Source organism: Tachyglossus aculeatus, chromosome 3 (assembly GCF_015852505.1).
Source record: "Tachyglossus aculeatus isolate mTacAcu1 chromosome 3, mTacAcu1.pri, whole genome shotgun sequence".
NCBI lineage: Eukaryota > Metazoa > Chordata > Mammalia > Monotremata > Tachyglossidae > Tachyglossus > Tachyglossus aculeatus.
The window spans coordinates 64,793,480-64,819,074 of record NC_052068.1 but is presented as its reverse complement, the minus strand read 5'-3'; the positions used below and the strand labels follow the sequence as shown (position 1 = coordinate 64,819,074).

The 25,595-nt window shown below is 53.7% G+C and overlaps 1 protein-coding gene across 4 annotated transcripts in view; it reads right to left on the bottom strand.

Annotated features, from left to right (window-relative positions):
* Positions 1-858: 858 nt before the first annotated feature.
* Positions 859-25,595, bottom strand: part of UNC5B (unc-5 netrin receptor B) — a 118,223-nt gene continuing 93,486 nt past the window's right edge. For 2 of the 4 annotated variants that reach the window (XM_038744018.1, XM_038744016.1), the window contains exons 2-17: positions 23,822-24,043; positions 21,527-21,670; positions 21,011-21,114; positions 17,473-17,653; positions 16,584-16,751; positions 15,760-15,924; positions 15,269-15,301; positions 10,622-10,816; positions 8,833-9,204; positions 8,162-8,249; positions 7,289-7,457; positions 6,181-6,414; positions 5,651-5,800; positions 4,795-4,959; positions 4,206-4,387; positions 859-3,193 (exon numbers count right to left, since the gene is read on the bottom strand). In XM_038744018.1, the coding sequence (XP_038599946.1) occupies positions 3,028-3,193; positions 4,206-4,387; positions 4,795-4,959; positions 5,651-5,800; positions 6,181-6,414; positions 7,289-7,457; positions 8,162-8,249; positions 8,833-9,204; positions 10,622-10,816; positions 15,269-15,301; positions 15,760-15,924; positions 16,584-16,751; positions 17,473-17,653; positions 21,011-21,114; positions 21,527-21,670; positions 23,822-24,043 (2,738 nt within the window). In that variant the 3' untranslated portion in view covers positions 859-3,027. The remainder of the gene's footprint in view (positions 3,194-4,205; positions 4,388-4,794; positions 4,960-5,650; positions 5,801-6,180; positions 6,415-7,288; positions 7,458-8,161; positions 8,250-8,832; positions 9,205-10,621; positions 10,817-15,268; positions 15,302-15,759; positions 15,925-16,583; positions 16,752-17,472; positions 17,654-21,010; positions 21,115-21,526; positions 21,671-23,821; positions 24,044-25,595) is intronic. The other 2 variants (XM_038744015.1, XM_038744014.1) reach the window with 2 other exon arrangements.

Sequence of the window (25,595 nt, the reverse complement as noted above, 5' to 3'; positions counted from 1 at the left end):
GACAGACCTTACCCCTACCTCCAAATGGCTGCCTCCCAGTGGAACTCCCTCGCCCTTCCCAGCAGGCCTGACCCCCTTCCTCCAGAGAGGAGCTAATTCTGCTGACTGGGACCCCCTGCTTCCCCCTGGGAACAAGCAGGGAACCACGGGTCAGAGTGTGGAGAATGGACTACCTAGATTGCCCCAGGGTGCCTGGGGAGTTGGGAGCCCATACCACCAGCAGGAAGCTGTCAGTCCACTGCTCTCCAAATATGCCATAGTCAGAACCAGGGCTTGGGGCAAGGGGAAGACAGAGGGTGTTTTTTTTTTCATTTCCATGGGAGAAATCAGGCTGGAGCGAGCTTGTGTACCATTTCAAGAAGGGATAATCAATCCGAGATGCCCATGTTCTTTCAACCTCTTCAGGAGCTCCACCTGCTACTTCTGAAATGGGGCCATGGAGCTCCTCACCTCCCCCTGCCCCTGCCAGTCCACTCTCCCTTTGTCCACCCATAGCCTGACCCAGCTGGGAGCCCTGGCCTCCATGGGGGCCAAAGATCTTGAGCATCACCCTAGGATGCTCTGTGGGAGCAGAGTCCAGGGCCCTGGGCCTCAGAGCTTGTGATAGGTGTGTGTGTGTACACACACACACACACACACACACACACACACACACACACACACACACACACACACACACACACACACACACACACACACACACACACACACACACCCCCCCCCCCCCCCCCCCCCAAAGAGCCCTAGTCCCCCTCTTCTGTTCAGGCCTGGTCCCATCCCAGCCTGGGAAGGAAGAGGCAGCCAGTTTCAGAGCCGGATGCTGCCCCATTCCCCACATCTCCCCACCCTCAGCTCCCCTCTGCCACCGCCAGCAGCTGCCTTTGGTGAGAATGGCAATAAAACCCCAAACCCACGGCCATGTTTTTGCAACAGCGGCAGTGGCGGCACAGACTCAGACACCAGCCAGGACCACGCACCATAAAAAACCAAAACCTTCTTTAAATTAGCAGCATTTCAAAGGGCTCTGGGTTTGGGGCACTGGGGCCAGCTCCCAAGAACTGCACAGGAATACGTGTTCCCGCAGGTTCCTGGATAATAGCAGTGAGCAGCCCCAGAACTAATTACCGTGTAGCTCTCGCACTCGGGTTGGAGGGCAGAAATACTCCTCTGTTTATTGCCCTGTAAATAATAAATACCAGGCGATTACCGGGTAATTAGCCAGCTGGGCCAGGGGATCCAACAAAATCTGGGCCAGAAGGCAGGGGTCCCGGGCGGCTCTGAGGGAGGGGCCGGGGCCTAGGCTGGATTTCCAGGTGCTCTTCTGAGGTGGGCTCAGAAGGGAGAAAGGGACAGCCCAGCCTGATCCAGAAGGGAGTAGAGCCCACCGGCTCTCCACCTCTCCTCCCAGCCGTACTTACGCCTTCCCCATAGGTTCAGGATGGGAATCCAATGGGCAGGGGGAGGGTGGGCTGGACTGAAGGGGAGGGATGGTCCACCTGGGATTAAAGACCCTCTGGCACTGTCACCTCCCTGCAAGAGTGGGCTTACCCTGGGGAGGAGCTTGGGCGAGGGAATCATGGGGGAAGCAGAGATCAGAGCTGGGAAAGATGAGGCTCTGGTTAGCATTGCCAATCTTAGGCTTGTAAAACAGAGCATGGGCTTTGAGCCGGTCTCTCCCCACACCTCCCCGCCCCCACTAGCTCTTTCCCCAGGGGTTCCCTGCAGCACGCCCAAGGTCTTGCCCCCAGCACACCCAGGTGGGGGCGGAGGTGCAGAGGAAAAACTATCTTGGATGGATGAGTCTAGGGGAGCCCGGATATTTCCTCAGTCCAGAGTCCCAGGCCAGACGAGTCACCTGGGAGTCATGGCCAAAGGACGGGGGGGATGGTGGGCTGGCCCCGTTCTCTTCCACTGCCCACAAAACTCGTGAGTGGCAGGAAGGGAGACCTGTGCCCCAGGCTCTATCACACAGAGATCCCAACATCCAAAGAGGAAGCAGGGTTGTTTATCTGCAGAGAAGCTGGCCACAGCATGCTTGACCAACTCCTTTTCCCCTCCTCTGCAGAGACACTCCAATCTGCTTGTTGGGCCACTGGCTACTGTGGCCAGAGCTGTGGATCGGCTAGTTGGCCCATTCAGAGCTACCACAGATAGCAAATGGCTTAATCCCACTCTGCCCCGTGACCGGCATTCTCAAACATTCCCTGCCAGGTGCATTTCACAGCTGCTGAGTCTGAGTCGCAGACAAGGGGATTTCTCCTTTGCCTCTCTCTGCCTCTTACCCTTGGTGCCACACTTACGCTAGAACCAGGCAACCTACTTTCCCACCCAGCCTCCACACACTCACTCCTTCCAACCGCTCAATAAAACGGTTTTCAACTTTCGGCTTTTTTTTTTCATTTTCTTTTTCTTTTTTTTTTCTTAAAAAGGGTTCATCCAAAGATCTGGATAATAAATAATCTGCGTTTCCTAAGAAACTGGTTTCCTTTTTCCTCTTTTTTTTCTTGTGGATTGTTTTTCTTAGTCCTTCTTCTCTTAGTCTTTCTAGCTGTTTGGAGTTTTTTGGACAGGATAAAGCAGTTTGTCTAGATTGCAGTCTGAATCGTCAAAGGAGAAGGGTAAAGGAGAAAGAGGAGGAAGAGATCTATAATGCAGGATACCCTAACCCGACACCTAGAGATCTCTGGCTGAGCACGGCTGTGGGGGCGGGGACAGCGGTTGGGGAGAGAGTGCCCAGGGGTGCTTGGATCTCCTGCCAATTGCAGGTGTCATCTCTGAGGAGGATAGAGACCTGGAGGAAAAGGAGGAGGAGAAGGAAGAGGGGATTGGAGGATATAGAGATAGTCTCCCCATTCCTGTTTTCTTCTGAGCCCTGTGCCCTGTTGGAGGAGAGGTAACTGACCCTGGCATGGCCTGCATTCTTCCTCCTTCTCCTCCTCCTCCTTCTCACCCATCCACCCCCAAGTCCATCTGTCTTTTTTCAGGGGTCCCACACACCCATCAGGATCCAGGGAGCTGGGGACCGTCTCAGCAGTCGCCTTCTGTTGCCATGACCACCAGCATCTCACTCTTGCCCATCTCTTCCAAGGCACCTGCCAGAGTGTTGAGGTCTCCATCATCCTGGTGCAGAGCTTCCCATAAGTCCAGGATCACCCCAGTGGGGCTGGCTTTGGTGGCAAAATAGTTCAGGTACCTGGGAAGGGAGGAGAGATGGGTCAGGGAACCCTCGAGGCCTTTAGGGCAAAGTATGTGCACACTGCCACACGTGTATGTGGGTGTGTCTGCTCTGGGGTAGATAAGATGGGGTGGGTAGAAAACAGAGAGGTTACCCTGAACAAAGGACTCTGGATATGGAACCCCTGTTTTCCATCCCCTTTTTCCCCTCCCCATGTAGGCTGTGACCTTGAGTAAGCCATTTGACATCCCTGGCACCACTTCCCTCACCTGACCCGAGGGCAGATCAGTCTCAATGGCTCTAACCAAGAAATTTGTGAGCTTGCCCAAATGTAGGCAATTCTGAAAGCATTTGTTTTTTTTATGGTATTTGTTAAGTGCTTACTATGTGTCAAAAACTGTTTCAAGTGCTGGGGTAGGTAAAAGTTAATCAGGTTGGACCCAGTCCCTGTCCCACATAAGACTCACAGTCTAAGTAGGAGAGAGAACAAGTATTTAATCCCCATTTTACAGTTGAGAGAATTGAGGCAAGAGAAGTTAAGTGCCTTGCCCAAGGTCATACAGCAAGTAGAGATTAGAACCCAGGTCTTATAATAATAATAATAATGGCATTTATTAAGTGCTTACTATCTGCAAAGCACTGTTCTAAGTGCTGGGGAAGTTACAAGGTGACAAGGTTGTCCCACGGGGGCTCACAATCTTCATCCTCATTTTACAGTTGAGGGAACTGAGGCACAGAGAAGTTAAGTGACTTGCCTGAAGTCACACAGCTGACACTTGGCAGAGCCAGGATTCGAACCCACGACCTCTGACTCCAAATCCCGGCTCTTCCCACTGAGCCACGCTGCTTCTCTTCTGACTCCCAGGCTTGTGCTTTTTCCATTAGCCCATGTGGCTTCTCAATGTTGAGGCCACTGAGGACAGGCAGGGTGAAGGGGGAGACTGAGTCCTAGGAAGGAAGGCTGGCTCACCCCGTAGGAGGTGGGTGACTTGTTATGGGGGGAGGGGCAGAGGGAGGGGCTGACACCTACCGGTCCATACTGAGCTTCTGGGCCAGCAGCCTCCAGTCGTTGCCCCGGGAATTGGGGGCATCTAGGCTATTGCAGATTTTCTGGCGGATGGACATGGGGATCTTGAAGGCGTGTGGCCCCAGCTGGGTGGCCCCGGACATACTTGGGGCTGAGCAGAAGGCGTCCAAAGAACCGGCAGCTGTCTGGAAGAGGAAGGTCCGGGGTGGGGCAAGGGATTGGGGTTGGGCTAAGAAGAAGACCCTCCCTGATGCTCCCCACTGACCCCTCAGACTCGGACTGATCCCTGCCCTCAGCAAAGCCCTGCAGGGCCTGGGACGGTGCTACAGCCGCTTCCTCCTCTGAGTTCCATGGTCCATGGGACCACTCATGGCTCACTCTTTCTCCAGCCTCTCCCTGCATGGTGAATGGGCTGGGACCTCTCCTGGCCCTGCCTGTGCTGTCACCCTCCCTGCCTCTGCTCCATTCCGCTCACCTTGGCCAGTGTCCTGTGCAGCTGGACTACCTGCCCTTCTCCACCCCTGCTCCACTCGGCCAGCATCCTGTGCAGTTGGACTCCTGTCCTTCCCCACCCCCACTCCACCCTGCTCACCTCGGCCAGCGTCGTGTGCAGCTGGAATATCTGTCCCTCCCCCTCCACCTGCCGCACGCAGATCTTGCAGGTGAGCTCGGAGGACGCCAGGCTGAACCGCTCCAGTGTGAAGGTGCAGTGCAGGGCCTTCTGGGTGCCACTCCAGATGTGGCAGAAGGGAATTTCCTACCGGGGTAGAGGAATCACCAGGGCTGAAAGGGCTGGACCCTGAGATCCTTTCCCACCCCTGTCCCTCCCTCAGGTAGAAATGGACCCTTGGTCCCCTGCCCCCATTGACACAGCAAAGGAGGCAGAGCAAACACCAGGATCAAAGAATCAAGGCCCAGAACTTGCAATGAAGTAGCTAGACACTATTATTTTAACCGTGGGCAGCGACAATCTAGGCATGGAGGTCTGGTGTGCCCTCAACCATCTTTGATGGGACTCAATCAATAACATTGATTGAACAGTTACTCGGTGCAGAGACCTGTACTGAGGGCTTGGGAAAGTATGATAGAGTTAATAGGCACTATCCTTGCTCTCAAAGACCTTACAGTGTAGTGGAGAGACAGATATTAAAATAAATTACTAGTCGGGGTGAAAAACAGAGTTGAAAGATCTACACATAGGTGCAACAAAGGTGGTGAGTGCAGAAGTGCTGGGGGGATGGGCGACAGGGTGAGAAAGATGAGGGATGAATCAGGGAAGGCCTCCTGGAAGAGATGTTATTATAACAGGGTTTTGTATATGGGGAGAGTGGTGGTGTGCCAGATGTGAAGTGCTGGGTTGGTGAGCAAGAGGCTGATGGGGAGAATCAGGAATCTTCCCCCGCCCTGGGTCTGCCAGCCACACCGTGGCCGTGCCCTGACCCCCTCACCTGGAATTTGGCCAGTAGCTTGCTCCTCCACTGGGTGTGCGGGATGTCATGGATGGAGAGCCGCAGGTGGTGGTAGCTGTCCTTGAAGAGTAATGGCTTGGGCTCCTCCAGCAAGTACCCCCCCAGTGTCCGCTCCAGCTCCAGCACCTCCTGGGGGGCCAGAGAGAAGGGAGAGCTGGAGAGGGAGGGCCAACAGGGGCCCAACAGACAACCACCCTTCCCAAGAAAGGCCCAAAGCCCTGGGAGGCAGCAAATCTAGTGGAAAGAGCCAGGACTGGCAGTTCTGCCACTTGCATGCTGTGTGACCTTGAACAAGTCACTTAACCTCTCTCTCTGGGACTCAGTTCCCTCACCTGTAAAATATGGATAAAATACCTGCTCTCCCTCCCCTCTTCACAGGAAGTTTGTGAGGTTAAGTTACGAGAAAGCAAGTTGAGAAAAACAGAAGGTCCTTATAAATTCATGGTGTTTCCTATTCTTGATCATTCAAGGGATCCCAAGGCTCGGGCTTTGGGGGGGTCTCCACCCACCTTCAGTGCATCCGGAGTGTCTTCTAAGCAGTACACCCTGAGGCTGTATTCCAGGGAGGTGCAGAGGGCGGGGGCAAAGATGGCTAGCTGGAGTCTCTTGACAGCAGAGCGGGAATATGACTCCCCAACGAAGACGTAGGTGCCCAGCTGGTCCAGTAGGGTGTGGCAGAACTTGGCTTCCAGCTGGCAGAAGCATGGAGTGTTGAGGGTCTCCTCGCCCAGCGTCACAACTTCCTGCTCAAGCGGGAGAGAATGCCGAGCTGATGGGGCCCATCCCACCTGGGGCAGACTGGACTCTGAGCACCAGAGAGCCGGGACTGGTTCCCAGTCCTTTCCTCAGGGCATCTCAGCTGGCTGTTCTCACAGAACTTCCTGATGCCGGGATGGGGTGGCCAAGGAAAGCTGAGGAGCTTCCCATCCTGGGGATCCCGATGAACCGATCCATCTGGGTTGGCTTAGGCGAAGTGGATGGGGATGAGGGGTAGAAAAATGAACTGTTGCAGGAGATGCTGGACTTACAGGCAGAGCACTAGTCTTTGGACAGCTTTGGACAGGGGAGGCCAGGACTTTGGGAAAACAAGGCAGTTCTGCAACTGCCTCATTTGGCCCCACGAGGTGGGGGTGGGGAGTGGGGTGGAGGAAGGGCACGTTGGAGTGATCTTGGTGCCTCAGAACCACCTTGGTCATGCCTGGTCAGTCTCATTTTCCCCAACAGCCCATCCGTCTGGTCCAGCCCCTCTTGGGCCCCCTGTCCTCACTTCCTCTTTCCTCTTTCAATCAGTCAACTGTATTTATTGAGAGCTTGCTGTGCGCAGAGCACTGTCCTAAGAGCTTGGGAGAATACACTATAATAATGAACAAGTATATTCCCTTCCCACATCGAGCTTATAGTCTAGAGGGGGAGACTGACAGTATTAGAAATAAATTACAAATATGTACGTAAGTCATGTGGGACTGGAAGGCGGGAAGAATAAAGGGAGCAAATTAGGGTGAGGCAGAAGGGAGTGGGAGAAAGGAAAGGAGGGCTTAGTTAGGGAAGGCTTCTTGGGAGATAGGTGCCCCCAATAAGGCTTTGAAGTTGGGGAGAGTAACTTCAGGCACTACTGACCTCCCAGCTCCCTTGATGCGACTGGGTCTTCAGCTGGAAAATCCAGTCCGGGGAGCTGACGTCCGCACAGTGAGGGATGGTGAGGATGACCGGGCGGCACAGGAGCAGGCCGGTGGGCCCGCAGGTCACCATGGGGCTCAATACTGTCTGGGTCCCTTCCACAGGAGAGCTGAGGGTGACGGCAGAGAAAGCTCAGGGTCAGGAGGGCCCTGCGTCCCGGCACCTCCACTCTCCGGGCATGGAATGTGGCCACCCTGTAGCTCGCCTTCTTTCAAGCTCGTGGGATCCCACTGGGAAGTCCGTAAACCTCCGCTTTCCTACTACAGGGTCCGGGAACAACCACCATTCCTGACTTGGTCTTTCTCGTCCATCAGACGGGTAGGTGGCTGTCTGGTGAGGTTGCCTCCCAGCATCCCTGGGTTGGTGGCTACAGGGGAAGTGTTGGAGCACTGCAATGGCCAAGGGGGAGCAGGAGCACTCTGGCTGCCCAGAGACCTCTTGTGCCTGGGCACCTGGGATGCTGGACTGACAGGCAGAGCACAGTCCTTCAGCTTTGGAGAGGGAGAGGCCAGGATTTGAGGAAAATAAAGCAATTCTGCCCTGGCCTCTTTTGGTCCCACGAGGTGGGGGTGGGGGGTGGGGTGGTGGAAGAGTTTCTTGGAGTGATCGTGGTGACTTGGAGCGACCCTGGGCATGCCTCAAGTGACCATGCCCCCACAAAGAACTTTGTAGTCAGAGGATGTCTTCTGGACTTATATGACAAGGGGCCTTTGGGAGGCCCTAAGCTTTGGCCTAACATTCTCCTCTCTTTCCTTGATTCTCTCCTATCCACTGATGGTCCAAGAGATCCCAGAGCAGAGCCGGACTACTCACAGGGTGTTCTCGGCCTTGTTGATGATCAGGTACATCTCGTAGAACTTTCCCTGAGGAATGGCCCCATTGGGCACCAGCAGGCTGATCCCTGGGAGAATGGGAGAGAGATCGAAGGAGCCCAACCACGGCCCCCTGCCCAAACACTGCCTACGCTTGGTCATTTCTTGGTGGGGGTCCTTTCCTGGGCAACTGTAAGAAACCCCTGGAGAGTGTGGGGGGCAGGACCTGTCACAGAGAGGCTGCCTGGGGACCTCTTCTGTCCAGTTGCCAGAGTGGGTATAGAAGCACCTAGTTCAGAGCCCTGAATAATTTCCCCCCTTTCGAGCCTCAGCTTATCCTTCTGAAAAGTAGGGGGGAATGATCCTCTGGAAAAGGGAGAGGGGCCAAGTTGGGTGTGAGTGTGGCTAGAGGTCCAGCAGAGCAGCTCATCAGGCAGGACAGGACTGAAGGAGATGGCCGAGGAGCCGGACACCTCCATCTTGAGGTAGGGCAGGGGAGGGTGGATCATGGGGGCTTTCTTTATCTGTGGGGTCCTACGGTGCACACTTTGGGTGGTGGTGGCTGGCCACCAGAACTGGAGGTACTGGGTGATGTCCTGGTGTGTGACAATGTCATGGGGCTGCCCTTTCTGCTGCCCTCTCTACGTCCCCCGCCCTTACCCTAGGCCGCACCTGTGTCTGGAATGGTAAGTCGTCCACCGAGGCAGCCGAAGGTCCCACTGGCACCGAGCCCATGCTCCCTGGGGGGGCCTAGGAGGGTCTGCGAGCCCAGTGTCCTGCTCCGCATGTTCAGGAAGGGTTGTTCCTCTCCCAGGTAGGGTCCCGAGGGCAATCCGCCCAGCAAGTCGGCCCCGTCAGGCAGGCCAGGGACCCCGGGGGTGCTGAACACCTTGATCTTGAGGTTGGGCAGGGGGTCGAGCAGGGGCGAGTTGGTCATGGGGATCTTGTCGGCGGGGTCCTGCAGCGCACACGTGGGCCCGCGGTAGATGCCGGCGCTGGCTGTCAGGTCCGGCTGCATGGATGGGTGCAGAAGCTGGGGATTGTCTGCCGGAGGGGGTGGGGGCACACATTCAGAGTGCAGAAAAAGATGGGAGATCCCCCAGTGGCCCCCGGACCTACCTCACTGGCCTCTAAACCAGCATCTTTACCCTTTGCTACTTCCCCTACCTGCAATTTATTGTAATGTTCATTCATTCATTCAATCATAGTTATTTAGTGCTTACTGTGGGCGAAGCACCGTACTAAGCGCTTGGGAGAGTACCATACAACAAACAGATACATTCCCTGCCCACAGTGAGCTCACAGTCTAGAGGTGGAGAATCTGCCTACCCCAAGAAACCATAAGCTCCTTGTGGGCAGGAATCATGTCTAACAACTCCTACTGCACTGTAATCTCGTAAGTGCTTAGTACAGTGCTCTACACGCAGGAAGTGCTCAATAAATATTATTGATTGATTGATGGATCCATCCCTTTCTGTCATCCCTGGGTGCAACTAAGGGAGCCTCCATCTCCCAAAGGGAGAGGAACTGTCAAGCCTCGTCTTGGGGCTGCTTGGGGTGCTCGGGTCAGCAGGGGATTATGTGTGGAATCTGTTCCCTGAGGAGGGCAAGCAGCATAGCCTAGTAGAAAGAGCCTGGGTGTCAGAGGATCTGGGTTCTAATCCCAGTTCTACCACTCGTCTGCTGTATGACCTTGGGCAAGTCACAATTTCTCTGTGCCTCAGTTACCTCATCTGTAAAATAGGGATTAACACTATAAACCCCATGTGGGACAAGGACTGTGTCCAACCTGATCAGCTTGTAAATACCCCAGCACATAGTACTGTGCCTGTCACATGGTAAGCGCTTAACAAATACCATAAAAAAAGGAGATGATACAGGGCCTGAAGCCTTGATGGCTTCAGGAGGGTTTGGAGAGATTCCTGGTTGAGCTACCATAAATAGCAGGAAAGTTAGGGATGCAGAGTAGGGGGTTTGGGGATGGATCCCTAAATGTGAGAAGGAACATCGGGTTTCAGCAGGGCAAACCAGACACTGTTCCTCTCAGCTCCCTGGCACTGCTGCTGTCCGAGACAGATGACTGTCTATCCAATCATCCCGTGGGGGCCTCCAAAATGGGCCAACCCAGGACCTGGAGGCCTGGCAGGGATTGGACTGGGCTTGATCGAAGCAAGTCTGGCTTCAGGAGAACTGGATTGAGGAGGTTCAGCCCTGGGACCACCGTCAAACCCCTGGAGTCCCTAGTTTCCTGCACCCTTCAGACTGACTGAGACTTTCGCCTAAGAGGCCAGCCTGTCCCAGTGTCACGTGGTTTGGCAGCATGGACAGATTCTTCCCTGGCTGGGAAAATGGGGTAGGGCTGAAAGTGTCCCTGCTGGATCTTGGCTCTTGGACTCCTGCCCTCCACGCCACCCCCAGCTCCCTCCCCAGCTGGCTCCATGGGGCCTGCCCCACTCCTTACTGTGCCGGGCAGTCTTGAAGTTGACAGGGTGGAAGCCACCGGTAAGGGCAGAAGATGAGTCAGTGATGTTCGTGTCGAAGTCCCGGCGGCCACGCCGATACACGACCACCCCGACGGCCATGAGGATGACCAGGAAGACGAATATAGCCACCACCAGCCCAGCGTAGAGAGCCACGTCCCCTGTGGCTTCCATCACTGGGGAGAATGACAGGAGAGAGGAGTTGTCAGGAGGAGGAGGATGAAGTAGAGCATCCCAGCCCATCCCTGAGTAAGACTGAATGGAGTACCGAGGGGGCTAGGTGGTGGGGGGCCTGGCGGTGATGTGGGGAGGGGATGCCAAGTCATCTACACCCGCTGCCTCAAATTCCTCAATGCCAACTCTCTCCTTGACCCCCTCCAATCTGGCTTCCGCCCTTACACTCCACCGAAACTTTCCTCTCAAAGGTTACCAATGACCTCCTTCTTGCCAAATCCAACGGCTCCTACTCTATCTTAATCCTCCACGACCGCTCGGCTGCCTTGGACACTGTGGACCACCCCCATCTTCTCAACACGCTATCCAACCATGGCTTCACAGACTCTGTCCTCTCCTGTTCATTCATTCATTCAATCGTATTTATTGAGCGCTTACTGTGTGCAGAGCACTGTACTAAGCGCTTGGGAAGTACAAGTTGGAAACATATAGAGACGGTCCCTACCCAACGGTGGGCTCACAGTCTAGAAGGTTCTCCTCTTACCTCTCCTGCCATTCATTCTCAGTCTCCTTTGTGGACTCCTCCTCCCCCTCCCATCCCCTTACTGTAGGGGTTCATCAAGGGTCAGTCCCTGGTCCTCTTCTGTTCTCTATCTACACTCACTCCCTTGGTGAACTCATTCGCTCCTACAGCTTCAACTATCATCTCTACGCAGATGACACCCATATCTACATCTCTGCCCCTGCTCTCTCTCCCTCCCTCCAGGCTCATGTCTCCTCCTGCCTTCAGGACATCTCCATCTGGATGTCTGCCTACCACCTAAAACTCAGTATGTCCAAGACTGAACTCCTTATCTTCCCTCCCAAACCCTGCCCTCTCCCTGACTTTCCCATCACTGTAGATGGCACTACCATCCTTCCAGTCTCATAAGCCCGCAACCTTGGTGTCATCCTCGACTCTGCTCTCTCATTCACCCCACACATCCCATCCGTCACCAAAACCTGTGGGTCTCACCTCCAAAACATCACCAAGATCCACCCTTTCCTCTCCATCTAAACTGCTACCTTGCTTGTTCAATCCCTCATCCTATCTTGACTGGATTACTGCATCAGCCTCCTCTCTGATCTCCCATCCTCCTGTCTCCCCCCACTTCAGTCTATACTTCACTCTGCTGCCCGGATCATATTTGTGCAGAAACACTCTGGGAAAGTTACTCCCCTCCTCAAAAATCTCCAGTGGTTGCCTGTCAATCTACACCTCACACTCGATTTCAAGGCTCTCCATCACCTTGCCCACTCCTACCACACCTCCCTTCTCTCCTTCCATAGCCCAGCCCGCACCCTCCGCTCCTCTGCCGCTAACCTCCTCTCTGCACCTTGTTCTTGCCTGTCCCGCTGTCGACCCCTGGCCCACGGCCTTCCCCTGGCCTGGAATGCCCTCCCTCCACACATCTGCCAAGCTAGCTCTCTTCCTCCCTTCAAAGTCCTACTGAGAGCTCACCTCCTCCAAGAGGCCTTCCTAGACTGAGCCTCCTTTTCCCTCTCCTCCTCCCCATCCCCCTGCTCTACCTCCTTCCCCTTCCCACAGCACCTGTATATATATTTGTATAGATTTATTACTCTATTTTACTTGTACATATTTACTATTCTATTTATTTTCTTAATGATGTGCATATAGTTTTAATTCTATTTGTTCTGATGATTTTGACACCTGTCTCCATGTCTTGTTTTGTTGTCTGTCTCCCCCTTCTAGACTGTGAGCCTGATGTTGGGTAGGGACCGTCTCTATATGCTGCCGACTTGTAGTTCCCAAATGCTTAGTCCAGTGCTCTGCACACAGTAAACACTCAATAAATACAATTGAATGAATGAATGAATGCTGGTTCTCTGGAGGGATTTGAGAAGAGGGAGAGCCAGACTGGCATGGTGGGGAAGGAGGAAGGATGGCAGGATGCAGAATGAGATAAGGTGCATGACAATGAAGCAGGGAAGAGGGAGAGGGATTAGGGAGGGATGGGCTCATCCGTCCGTCCCCCCGTCCCCCCCCCCCCCCCATTCCTCAACACTCCAGGGCTTTTCCCTCCTCTCAATCCACATGATATTTCCTGCCCTCCTCCCCAAGCCAGAAGATATGTAGGGAGTCAGTCAGCTCAGGGCCAGAAAGTGTCCTTAACCAGATGCTGCCCCTGCCTGGAGTAGCGGGAAACATCTGGGCCTCGTCATCCAGGGAAAGCAAGACCCCCAAGACGAGAGAGCTGGGGGTGGAATCTGACTGCCAGCCCTAACTGTATTTATTTTATTAATGATATGTATATATCTATAATTCTATTTATCTATTTTGATGGTATTGACACCTGTCTACTTGTTTTGTTTTGTTGTCTGTTTCCTCCCTCTAGACTGTGAGCCCATTATTGGGTAGGGGCCATCTCTATCTGTTGCCAAATTGTACTTTCCAAGCACTTAGTACAGTGTTCTGAACACAGTAAGCGCTCAATAAATATGACTGAATAAATGAATGAATGAATGAACTCTTAGGTTTGGCAGGGGTTAGCACAGCCACCCCTCAATTTGGGGTCCTCAGGACCCAAGATTCTGGAGTTCAAAGTTCACAAAGGGATTGGCTCAAGGAGATGAGTGGGAGGATTTTGCACCTCTCCCTGCTCTAACCTGCCATGAGTGCCCAGTGCCAGGGTATACTGGGCATCTGCTCTTTTCTTTGGGATTTTTGGAGGGGGTGGTTTCAGAGAGTGGGGAACAGGGAACAGGGGACCAGAAAGCCTCTTCCATCCAGCTTGAGGACTGTAAATAGGAGTTGGGGAGGGGGCGCAGCTCTGCACCACAGATGATCTCTTTTTTTATTTAGTGTTTAGTTCACATTTGATTATCTTCTGGTTGATTAACGACCACTAATTAGTCAAGCTGCCCACTCTCTCACACCCCCACAGTGTGCTGGATGTGTGAGGACTATTGCTAATTTTAGCCAACCAGCAGCATCGGACTACTGCGGCTGAATGACCGCCGGGTGAACTGGTGGCTAGGGCTTTGTAGCTGCGGGGCCATTCATGGGGATGGGACCGTTCCCCCAGCTGGCCCCCTGGAAAGGCAGGGGGTGGCCTGAGACTGCCAGTCTCTGCAGACCTCTGTCTGATGGACACCAGGGTTAGGGGACCCAGGATTGGGGCTCTGTTCTCTTTCACGCTATCACTTTGCCTCTCTCCCTGGGCCCAGGTCCTGACAGTTGGTTCTCCTAAACCTTGAGGTTCAGGGATCTATCACTAAGCACGAGAGACTAGAAAGTGGACTCTAGACTGTGAGCTCCTTGTGGGAAGGGAATGTGTCTACCAACACTGTTAGACTGTGCTCGGCACAGAGTAAGCACTCAATAAATACAATGGATTGATTGATTGAACTGAAGCTCACTGTCCATGAAGATGTCTCTCCAGACAGTGTGGCCCCCCCTGTTCAGCGGCGGGCAATAACCATCTCGGCCACCCAGGGAAGAGCAGGAAGAAAGTGGCCCGGGAGTCAGGATGAAGACCCGGTCATCAAGGGCAGGGCCAGCCCCTGTTGATGCTCTTCCTTCCTCCTTCTGGCCTCAGAAGAGGCCAACTTCATACCCTTTCAGGACTCCCTCTCTCCTTCCCTCTTTTCCAATGGGGGAAGAGGACTACACAGGAACTAAAACCATTCTCCCTCAATGGAGGGGACAGGAGAGATGGACAGGAGGAAGGAGTCATCAAGAGGAGGAGGATAATAACAATTATAATAATAATGATGACATTTCTTAAGTGCTTACTATGTGCAAAGCACTGTTCTAAGTGCTGGGGAGGTTACAAGATGATCAGGTTGTCCCATGGGGGGCTCACAGTCTTAATCCCCATTTTACAGATGAGGTAACTGGGGCACATAGAAGTTAAGTGACTTGCCCAAAGTCACACAGCTGACAATTGGCAGAGCCAGGATTTGAACCCATGAACACTGACTCCAAAGCCCGTGCTCTTTCCACTGAGCCATGCTGCTTCTCTAAGGATGAAGTAGAGCATCCCAACCCACCACTGAGTAAGACTGAAACTTACTCCCCCAATACCACTCACTTCCCTCTCTTCTTCCAGGGCAGTCTTGGCCCTCTCCCCACTGCTGGCCTGGTCTGTGTTTTATGGACTCCCTCCCTGAAAACCACCCACTTTTCTCTCTTTTTCCATTGCCCTCTTGGCCCTCTCCCTACTGCCAGCCTAGTCTGTATTTCCTGGGCTCCAAAGACTGAGCAACCAAAGAAATAAAGAAAATCAATATGGGGTGGGGGCTCTGCACTTGCAGGTTCCTCCCCCCAGGAGCCTCTGAGACTTCCCTTTCTCCTTCCCTCACAACTGTGTTCTCCCTTCCTGTACAGGGAAAATTCAAGGAATACTAGTGCCAGCACAAGGAAAGAGAATGGAAATGAAATGGAAACTTACGGTCACCTTTGGGTTCGCTTAGAACTCTCTTATCTGTTAGGGAAAATAGAGTGAAACCAAAAAAATGATCAGGGTGCAAATGATGGCGATGAGAATGGCAAAGAGGGGGTGAGATGTGTGAGCCCCTGCAGCCCCTATTTTGCAGTGCCTAAAGCCTGGCACCACTGTAACTGATTGGCTAAGACTTCCCCTCGCCCCACTAGACTGTAAGCTTATTGTGGGCAGGGAATGTGTCTGTTAATCGTGATATTGTACTCTCCCAAGCACTCAGTATAGTGCTTTGCACACAGTAAGCACTCAATAAATACCACTGACTCTCCTGTGGGGAGAGGAGCAGGCTTTGGGGAGCCACCACATAGACCTAGGCTGTGGGCTGCTCCCTCCCTCCCTCCCGCCCCCCCGCCCCCCTCCCCGCCCACCCGCCAGTTCCTCCGACACCCCTGCCCCCCCCCACCCCCCCCCCAACCCAGCCTCCCACCACTCTGACTCACTTTGCATGCACAGGCCGTCAGTGCAGTTCTTGGAATCGAGCAGCAGGCCGCCGCAGTCCCGCCCCCCGTTCTGGGGAGCTGGGGCCGTGCACTCCCGGCTCCTCCAGTGTGTGCACTCTGTGCTACATGCTGACCACTTGCTCCACTCAGTCCAGGCTCCATCTACTGTGAAACACACACACACACACACACACACACACACACAAACACACACACACCACACGCCCCCAGACCCAACCATGCAAGAAACACCCAAAAATGAATCCACCCACAAACATACACAGGGACAAACCCACCATCGGACAAACACAGAAGCATCAACACATCCCAAGTCAAACACAGATGACAAAGAGAAAACAATTCATTACAAGATTAGGGGAAGGATGGGGATTTGAGTCAGGGAAAGGGGGATGGGGAGCAGGGTCCTTTTGTAGGAAGAGTGGATGGGCCCGGAGCTGGACTCTCCGAAGGAGATGGGGCCCCGGGGTGGAACCTGGACTCAGGATAGTTTCCCTGGGTTCCTAAGCAGGACTCAGGAGGGCATTGGGAGGGCTTGGCATTGTGGGCTGTCCAATCCATGGTTTCACTGGACCTGAGGGTGGGAACCTCATGGCCCCAGGGAGCCAATTCTCAGAGCCAACAATGGGGGCAGATGGGGTGGTGCCCTGCCCTGACAGGCCCAGGATCCGGGTCTTGGGTAAGAGCAAGAGGAGCTCCTGGGGTCAGGTCTGGGGGCTCCCCCAGGGCAATAGGGGGAGAAGAAATGTTGGGAGGAAGGAGGACCCTGTCCCCCTAGATCTGGGGCCCCAAAAGGCGGTTCCTACCTGGACACATGGTGGTGCAGGCAACCTTCTGGAAAGCTGGGCCCTCACAAAATGTGCCACCATTGAGCGGAGCCGGGTTGGTGCAGGTTCGGGTGCGCTTCTGCCAGCCGCGCCCACAGCGGTTGTTGCATGAGGACCACTCTGACCATGTGGACCAGCCTCCATTCACTGTGGACAGGGAGGAAAGGAGAGAGGAAGGCTGCTGAAGGTTTCCGGTCCTGCCGGGGTGGGCCATGGGAGGGCCTCTCCGGGGAAGGGGGGCAGAAGACCATGTGAAACACCTCAGGCTGGTGTTCACACACCAGGGGAGGGTAAGTTGGGACATGCCCCTCCCCAACAAACCCCAGGACTTCCTGCAAGTCCCCACTAACAGCAGGGCGCTCCCCTGGTCACAGGTGTGGGGCTCGCCCTCGCCCCCTGGGGCACCAAGCCACAGCAAGGGAAGGTGGGGGTGGGGTGTCCACCTCCGCTGAATTCCAGGGAAACGTTCATCTTGCCAGCGGGATCCAGGCCCGGGTGGATCCGGGCAGACAGGAGCCGACAGAGTGTGGTTTGCAGAGAGGAGGGATCGGTGACTCAGCCCCACCTCCGGCCCTGGCTCCCATCTCCCTCCCCCACATCAACACCTCCTCCCAGCCTTCAGAGGGGTCAAGCCCAACTGGGATCCAATGGATGCTGGGAATGCTCTAGCTGACTTGGGTTTGTTCGAGGCAAAAGCTCTGGAGGCAGGGTTTGCCTTCTGCCGGGAGGATGAGGGTCTGGGAATCCAGTGAAGTCGGCCCCCTACCGCCTTTCTGCACATCTCAGCCTCCCTCCAGGTGCCCCCCAGAGCTCAGGTGCCCCAGAGCACCCCCTCCCCCACCTGCAAGAGGAGGAAAGACAAAGGTACCATAGACCACAATGGTGGCCGTGGTGCTACGGCGCTTAGCCACAATGTTCTTGGCCACACAGGTGTAATTGGCGGTGTCCGCCAGTCGGGCCTGGCGAATGATGAGGTTGTGGTCGATGGTGAGCAGATAGTTGGTGTCCTGGGATGGGTCGATGATGTCTTCGTTCCTTAGCCACTCCACCTGGAGGGGATGGGGGTTGGGGGTGACCGGCCCGGGAGAGGGAGAGCAGGGAGGGCGAAGGGAGGAGACAGCGGAACAGCAGGGTGACAATCTGACTAGCTGTTAGGTGGGGGGACACGGAGCGGGGCCTGTGATTGGGAAGCATGCTGAGTAAAAGCCATGACCTCATCCGGGACTCTGATCCCAAGACCACCTGGAGATGAGCTGGCTGATGTTCACCTCTAAAAACTCTACTGGAGATCAGGCCTTCTTAAGTATCCTGTAGATTTTGTTTGGCTTTTTAATCCTCCCAAAGATCTAGGGAGATCCCTCCCTGCTAAACTGCAAGCTCCTCGAGGGCTACTCGGTCTTCTGACAATTTTGTTCTTCCCAAGAACTGAGTATGGTGCTCAACACAGAGGAAACCCTCAGTAAATACCTTTGGTTGACTGAATGATTAATTGATTTACGGAAGTATTTTCCTGGGAGGGAGCAAATCCTAAAATGAAGTTTTGTTAAGGACAGAGACCAGACACAGAACATTAATTTCCAACTTGTCAGACCCCAGACCACTGCCTGTTTCATCATTCTGGTTTGGTCACAGGAAACTGAACCAGGACCGGATTGGGAGCAGGGTTCGGGCCAGAACTGGAGAAAGAAGTTGAATGGAAAGAAGGAAGAAAGAAAGGAAGATAGGAAGGAAGGAAGCATTTATTCTGATTGGGGTTCTGAAGGGGGCAGAGGGCCCTAACAGTCCATAAAAAACCCTGGTTCCTGAGAGAAATGAATAAAGTCTAGAGAAGGAAAAGACCAGGTTTTTGTAATACTGAATCCTTCAAACACTCTACTCTCTCCATATCACCTCCTAATTTCCCTATTTACCATTAGTTCTAAGTGAAATATGTTTAGACCTTTCCAAAAGAAAGTTACACAGTGCCAGAATCCTGCTCACACTGCTGAGAAAGGGAACTGAATGGGTCCTAATTCAACAGCTGCATTCCTCCTATAAGAGAAGCAGCATTGCCTAATGGATAGAGAATGGGCCTGGGAATCAGAGGACCTGGGTTCTAATCCAGCTCCACCACTTGTCTGATGTGGGACCGTGGGCAAGTCACTTAACTTCTCTGGGCCACAGTTTCCTCATTTGTAAAATGGAGGTTAAGACTGTGAGCCACATGTGGGACAGGGACTGTGTCCAACCTGATTAGTTTATATTTACCCAAGAGCTTAGTACAGTGTCTAGCACATAGTAAGCAGTTAACAAATACCATTAAAAAGGCTGAGCTAGACAAACTGAATCCTGCTTGCTTCCAGGGCTGAGGTTGGGGCTTGGGTTGCTGGGAGGTGCCGTCAGGGTAGACTCTGAAGTCTATCAGTCAATCAGTCAGTCAGTCAATTGTATCCAGCTCTTAATACAGTGCCTGGCTCATAATAAGCTCTTAAGAAATACCACCATTATTTACTGAGTGCTTACTGTGTGCAGAGCACTGTACTAAGTGCTTTGGAGAGTACAATATAGCAATATAACAGACACATTCGCTGCCCACAGTGAGCTTACAGCCTAGAGGGGGAGGTTACAGTCTAGAGTCTGCAACTCCTTGGAATGGGGGAGTGCTCTGGAAGGCATACTGGAAGGCTGGAACCGTTGGGTTAACAAACCTCTGCCTTGTTTGGTCAGAGGAAAGTTCTTGGGGGCCACTGGGTAAATCAGGCCTGGCACAGACCCAGGTGAGCCTTAAAGGGTTTGGAGGCAGGGAGAGGGAGGGACGGTGTTGGAGAAATTACAACCACAGAAAACCTGGAGGGGCAGGTTTAGACCAGAAAAGTGGTGTGCCTGACTGTAGGATTGTGTGCATATGTGTGTGTGTATGTGTGTGTGGTATATGCATGTGTGTGCGCGTGAGGGTGTGTTTTATCTGAGTATGCACACGAGCTTCTGGCTAAGAGTGTGTGCTTTTGAGAGGGGTTGCATATGGGGAGGATTCTCTGAGTGCAGGTCCCGGGGTGGAAAGAGGAGGTATGGGGGATAATCAGTGGGAGTGCAGGAGTGGCTAGAGTGGTTGTCTGCTTCCCATCAGGCCTTGGGGGTCCTCTGAAGTTAGGTCCAGTCCAGGATTCTTATGTCTGGAAGCCTTGTCTGGCAACCAGTAATTCAATTCAATTCAATTCAATTGTATTTATGGAGTGCTAAGTGTGTGGAAGGAACCATACTAAACATTTGGGAGAGTACAATATAACAATAAAGACACTCCCTGTCCACAACAAGCTTACAGTCCAGATTAATGGGAGCCCAGCAGTTAACTTCCCTTCTCCCCTCCTTGGCCAGCCCTGGGCTTCTGCAACCCCCAGGGGTGAGAAGGAAAGAGCCACTGAAGGGGGATGAGAAGACAGGCAAGGGAGCAGAATCAATTTTATTTATGCCTTATTACTCCTGCATCTATCTGTGTGCCAAAATCCACAAAAAGTATGTAAACACATGTGTTTGTGCACAGTGATGGGTGACTGCATTGTGGTGTTTTACCTGCATGTGTATGCATGACTTTAGGTGAGAGAGAGAGAGAGAGAGAGAGAGAGAGAGAGAGTGTTTATGAGAGAGTTTATGGAGCTCGTGGCCAAAACAGAAGCTGTTGCAGAGCCCAGGAAGACTGAACAGGTGTTGAGGTTAAATGTGCAATGAGATGTCAGAATAACAGATCCACTGTCCAAAATAAACATTCCTGCTGAGTAATGGGAGCCGACGGCCTCACTGTGGGCCCATCCATCATGGCCATGATCCGTCTGTGCAGATGGGGTTAATCTACCTCTCTATCTCACCAGCAGTGTGTGTGCTCTTCACTCCAATTTACCAAGCACATGGCTGAGGGGCTGGAGGCCTCTGGGAGCAGCCCTGTAGGGTAGGGAAGGGGTCTGCAGAGGAGAGCTGGAGGGGGCCTGGCCCCTTCCTCTAGATAGTCAATCGATCAGTTAATAATATTTGCTGAGTGCCTACTGGGTGCAAGGCACAATAGAGTTAGTAGACATGATCCCTGCTCTCAAAGAAGAAGAAATGACAAATAAATTTGTCCTTAAGTCCAGACAAATGGAGTTTTGAGCTCTGACGATTTCCTAGCCCTACCCAGATGCCTACATGTGCACTCACCCTGCTTCCTACCCCCTTCCCTAAATAGAAACTGAGGTCTAAAGAGGAAGTGTTTTGTCCCCTGGAAGGCCACTGTCTGAGTGGTGCTGGCTACCACTCAAAACTCCAGGGCCACCCCAGGAAGGGGAAGAGGCTTGGTGTCTGCTCAGCTCTGAAAGCAAAGATGGGGCTATTATCAATGCAAACTCCTCGGGCGGCAGGCACCCATGCAGGGTGGCAGCCGGATGTGGGGACCTTACCTCAGCCGGGGGCACCCCTTCCGGAGGGCGGCACTGGAGCAGGACCTCTTGTTCCAGGGGCACCTCCTTCCCCAGGGGCTCCTGGTCGAAGTTCTTCCGCAAGTCTGGGGGAGGGAGAAGCCCATGAGGCCACAATGTGGGGCGGGGAGAGGAGAGAGGTGAGGAGGCACCCGTCTCCAGGCCCAGCAGAAAATGGGCCTGCTGGATCCTTTGGAGAGCCAGGAATGGGAGGTGAGCTCAGCCCTCTTCCACCACCAGGGGGCAGGTTACTCCACGGGATGGACCCATGCCCCCGGAGGGCAGATGAGGCAGGGCCTGGGCTGGAAGGACCAGGGCCCATATTAGGTGGTTGGGGCAGGATCCAGGAGGGAAGGAGCTGGGGAAAGGGGCTTCTGGGAAAATAGACCTCTGGGGGGTTGGCCTGAGGAGGGGGAGGATGTGGCTGGAACGATGGAGCTGGAAGGGGACTCCGAGGACCGGAGCCCCAAAGGCCCACGGAGAACGAGAAGCACCTACAGGCGATGCGGACGTAGGCGCGGTGGCTCTTGGTGGTTCCGGCAGAGCTCCAGGCCACGCACTGACACCAGTAGTCCTCCAGCCCAAACAGCTCCTCCACCTGTTGGCGGGACACCTCAATCTGGACCTCACGCACCAGCAGACCTGGGAGCCGAGAGACGGTTGTCAGGCACAACTCTGGCAGATATAATAGCACGTCAAGAGTGGGAAACAGAAGGGAGAGGGTGGGGGCTGAGGAGACCCTCTCCAGGGGCTAGCTATATTCAGAGAGAGAACTGGTGATGGCCCTTGAATGCAGGGGACCAAGAGAGGTCATCAGAGCCATTCCCTTGCCTCAACAACTTGGGAGTGGGGTCTGAAAGTTGGCTTTGTTCATGGTGTTGGGGTATCTGAGTGGGGGACAAAGACTCTAGGGGAGGCAGAAGAGTCTCCTGGGAAATCTGTTTCTAATCCCAACTCTTCCACTTATTTGCCCGTTGTGTGGCCTTGGCCATTCGCTTAAGTTTTCTGTGCCTCAGTTTTCTCAACTGTAAAATGGAGATTAAATATTTGTTCTCCCTCCCTCTTAGACTGTGAAGGATACTTGGGACAGGGATTGATCTGGTTATCTTGCATCTATCCTAGCATTTAGTCCCATGCATACAGTGAGTGCTGAACAAATACCAATATTGTTTATTATTATTATTATTATTATCATCACTATGACCCATAAAACCTCCAAAATTCCCAGTCCCTTCCCTCAGAGCTAGGGAGAAACTGAGGTAGAGAAGGTGGTAAAGAAGTCACAGCAGTGCCCTAACCTGGGTCTCCAGACCATGGCTCAACTCTGCTCAAAAGACATTGCCCTCCCACCCTCTGATTCTGCTCACATAGTGGATTGCCTGTCACCCTCCTGCCTATTCTAACTGGTGCCTCTCATTCCTTCTAGACTCAGGCCAGGGTAGACCACTGGAGCACTGTCTTGTGAATGGCCGGGGTGGAGTCTGGGCATGCCCCATCTGGCAGCCCTCCCCCTATCCCTTGTACAGTGCTTTGTGCCCAGCACTGGACACCAGATGGTGGACCCACAAGGGAAGGGAAACTCAGGCATCGATTGTGAAGAAATCAATCCCTGAGTGGACATCAGAAGTCAAATGGAATCTTCTGTGAGTTGGACCATGAGATCCACTGGGGCAGGAGCTCGTCTGCTGCCTTTGCTTTCTGACCCCCATGAGAGTCTGCCCAAGGCCCCCCACCCAGAGGCAAACAGCAACAGAGACCTGGCCGGGACTGCCCCTGGCCCCAGAGCCATGAATTAGGCCAGTCCCTGGGGTCCCTGGCACCCTCCCCTAGGCCGACAAGTTGCAGAAGGCAGGGCTAGCAGGGCTCTTTTCCAGGTCCGAGCCACTTAGTGGCCATGCCCCAATTTCTCACAAGCCATGGGGCCCGGTAGGTACCGTGGTCATTTCCGTGTAGGACATCTGTGCCAGTGGGCAAACCTGGGGACAGGACAGGTTAGGGAACCAGACAGAGTCTAAGAGAGCTGGACAGGCAGAAGTGACATAAGAGTGTGAGACAAAAGAAAATGAGGGAAAGAGAGAGAAGAGGTCAGGAGAAAGGGAGGAAAGGAAAGAAGAAATGAAGAAGCGTGAGAGGAAGAAAGTGAAGGAGAGGGAAAAATGGTGAGGGACAGAGAGAGAGAATGATCTGATCAGTCAGTGACTGAGTCTGTGTATGTGTGTGTGTGAGAGAGAGACAAATAGATATGTGTGAGAGTAGACATATGTAATAATAATAATAATAACTGTGGTACTTGTAAACTGCTTTCTGTGTGTCAGGCACTGTACTAAGTGCTGGGGTGGATACAAGCCAACTGGGTTGGACACTGTCCCTGTCCCACTTGGGGGTCACAATCTCAATCCCCATTTTGCAGATGAGGTCACTGAGGCACAGAGATGTGAAGTGACTTGCCTAAGGTAACACAGCATACAAGTGGTGGAGTCGAGATTAGAACGCATGACCTTCTGACTCGCAGGTCCATGCTCTATCCACTGCACCATGCTGCATGTGTGAAACAGTAGGTGTGTGCATTGTGTGTGTGTAACTGAGTACATCTGAATGAGTATCTGTGATTGTGTGTTTGAGAGAGTTTGTGTGAGTGTGTGACTGGGTGTGTTCGTGTAACTCTGTGAGCGCACAAGGGAGGGTAAGTGTTTGGGTGTGAGGCTGTGAAGTGGGAGAAGAGGAGGAAGCTGGATGGAAGGTGGTGGGTGTGGCCAGAGAGGCAGGAGCTGGCCGGTCGGTGGGCACACTTACCAGTGCCCTGGTCCAGGCTCTCCTTGGTGAGGTGGTCATTCTGGTTCACCCACTCGCCGTTACACTTGAAGTAGATCTGGGTGGCCGGGCTGGCGCGGCACAGCAGTTCCACAGGCTTGTTCTTGACGATGTAGGCGTCCCCTGGCTCCTGCAGGAAGTAGGGGAGGGGCTCGGCTGGGGCTGACGGGAAGGAGTCCGGCAGGGTGTCACCAAACTCGAGCCCTGTGAAGAGATAAGGACAGCATGTGGGTACAGCTGGCAAGAAGGGACACTCTGGGGCCGATCAGACCAGCCCTCTGGGTGGTCAATACCTGACACCCCGATCGGCCAGCCTCGGGACGTCCCTTGCCCGGGGTTGCTAAGATGATGATGGTATTTGTTAAGCACTTACTGGGTGCCAGGCACTGTACTAAGCACTGGGGAGGACACAACAAATCGAGTTGGACACAGTCCCTATCCCATGTGGGGCTCACAGTCTCAATCCCCATTTTACAGATGAGGTAACTGAGGCACAGAGAAGTGAAATGACTTCCCTCCAGTTCACACAGCAGACAAGTGGCAGAGCTGAGATTAGAACCCGTGATCTTCTGACTCTCAGGCCTGTGCCCTATCCAGTATGCCATGCTACTTCTAACTATGCCATGCCCTCAATCTGATACCTGCATGTGTCAATCCCCGGCCCTCATCTTGGCCCCCTACCCCCACCCTGGTCCCTCTTCTGGCCCCACCCATCTCCTAGAAGGCATTATGACCGCTGAGGAGGCCAACCAGCTTCGGGGTGGGGAGGGAACAGGAGAATGTTCAGCAGAGAGGGGAAAATAGAGGAGGTGGAGGGGGTCTTTCAGCTCCAGAGATGGGGTGGGGGCTCACATAGACCTCACCACTCTCTTGTCAGAAGCTCAGAGAGCAGCCCCTATGTGGGCTGACCTGCTTTTGCACCATCCTGAGAGGTGGGGAGAGCAGGTATTACCAATAACACTTTACAGCCCAGTGAGGTGAAACAACTGGCTCCTAGTCACTCGGCAAAGCTAGGACTGGAATCCAGGCCTCAGCATCCAGTGGCCCTGATGTTTTACAGGTGATGATCTCCTTACTGCTCCTCTATGCTCTCAGGCCTGTGCCGTGGCACCAGGACTGGAGGCAGGCTCGTTGGATGGCGTACACTTGTTGGGCAATGCCTCAGGTAGAGCACAGGGCAACGTCCCCACTGAACGTCCCGCTGGGCAGAGCCAGGCAATCCTCTCGGGTCCAGGTACTGGGCAGCAGGCCCCAAATGAGGGCTAAAACTAGGGCAGGTGGAGCTGTGGAGAAGAGCTGCCCTTTCCTACTTGTGCTTAGTAGAGTGTTCTGCACACAGTAAGTGCTCAATAAACATGATTGATTGATTGATTGTCACTGTCATCTGCCAGGCTGAACAAATAGCAAGGCAGACAGGTGGAATGAAGCCAGGCAGGGGGACCTCTGAGAGGATGGAGGCTGGGCAGGAGGCTCTGGCCCAGGCGGGTGGGAGGGAGAACAGGGTGAAAGGTGGTATCTGGACTCTCATCCTCGGTGTCAACTGCCTTGCTCACAGGAGGAGCTGGCCCAGGCACGGCAATAATAATAATAAAAATAATGGTATTTGTTAAGTGATTACTATGTGCAAAGCTCTGTTCTAAGCACTGGGGAGGCTACAAGGGGATCAGGTTGTCCCACAGGGGGCTCACAGTCAATCCCCATTTTACAGATGAGGTAACTGAGGCCCAGAGAAGTTAAGTGACTTGCCCAAAGTCAC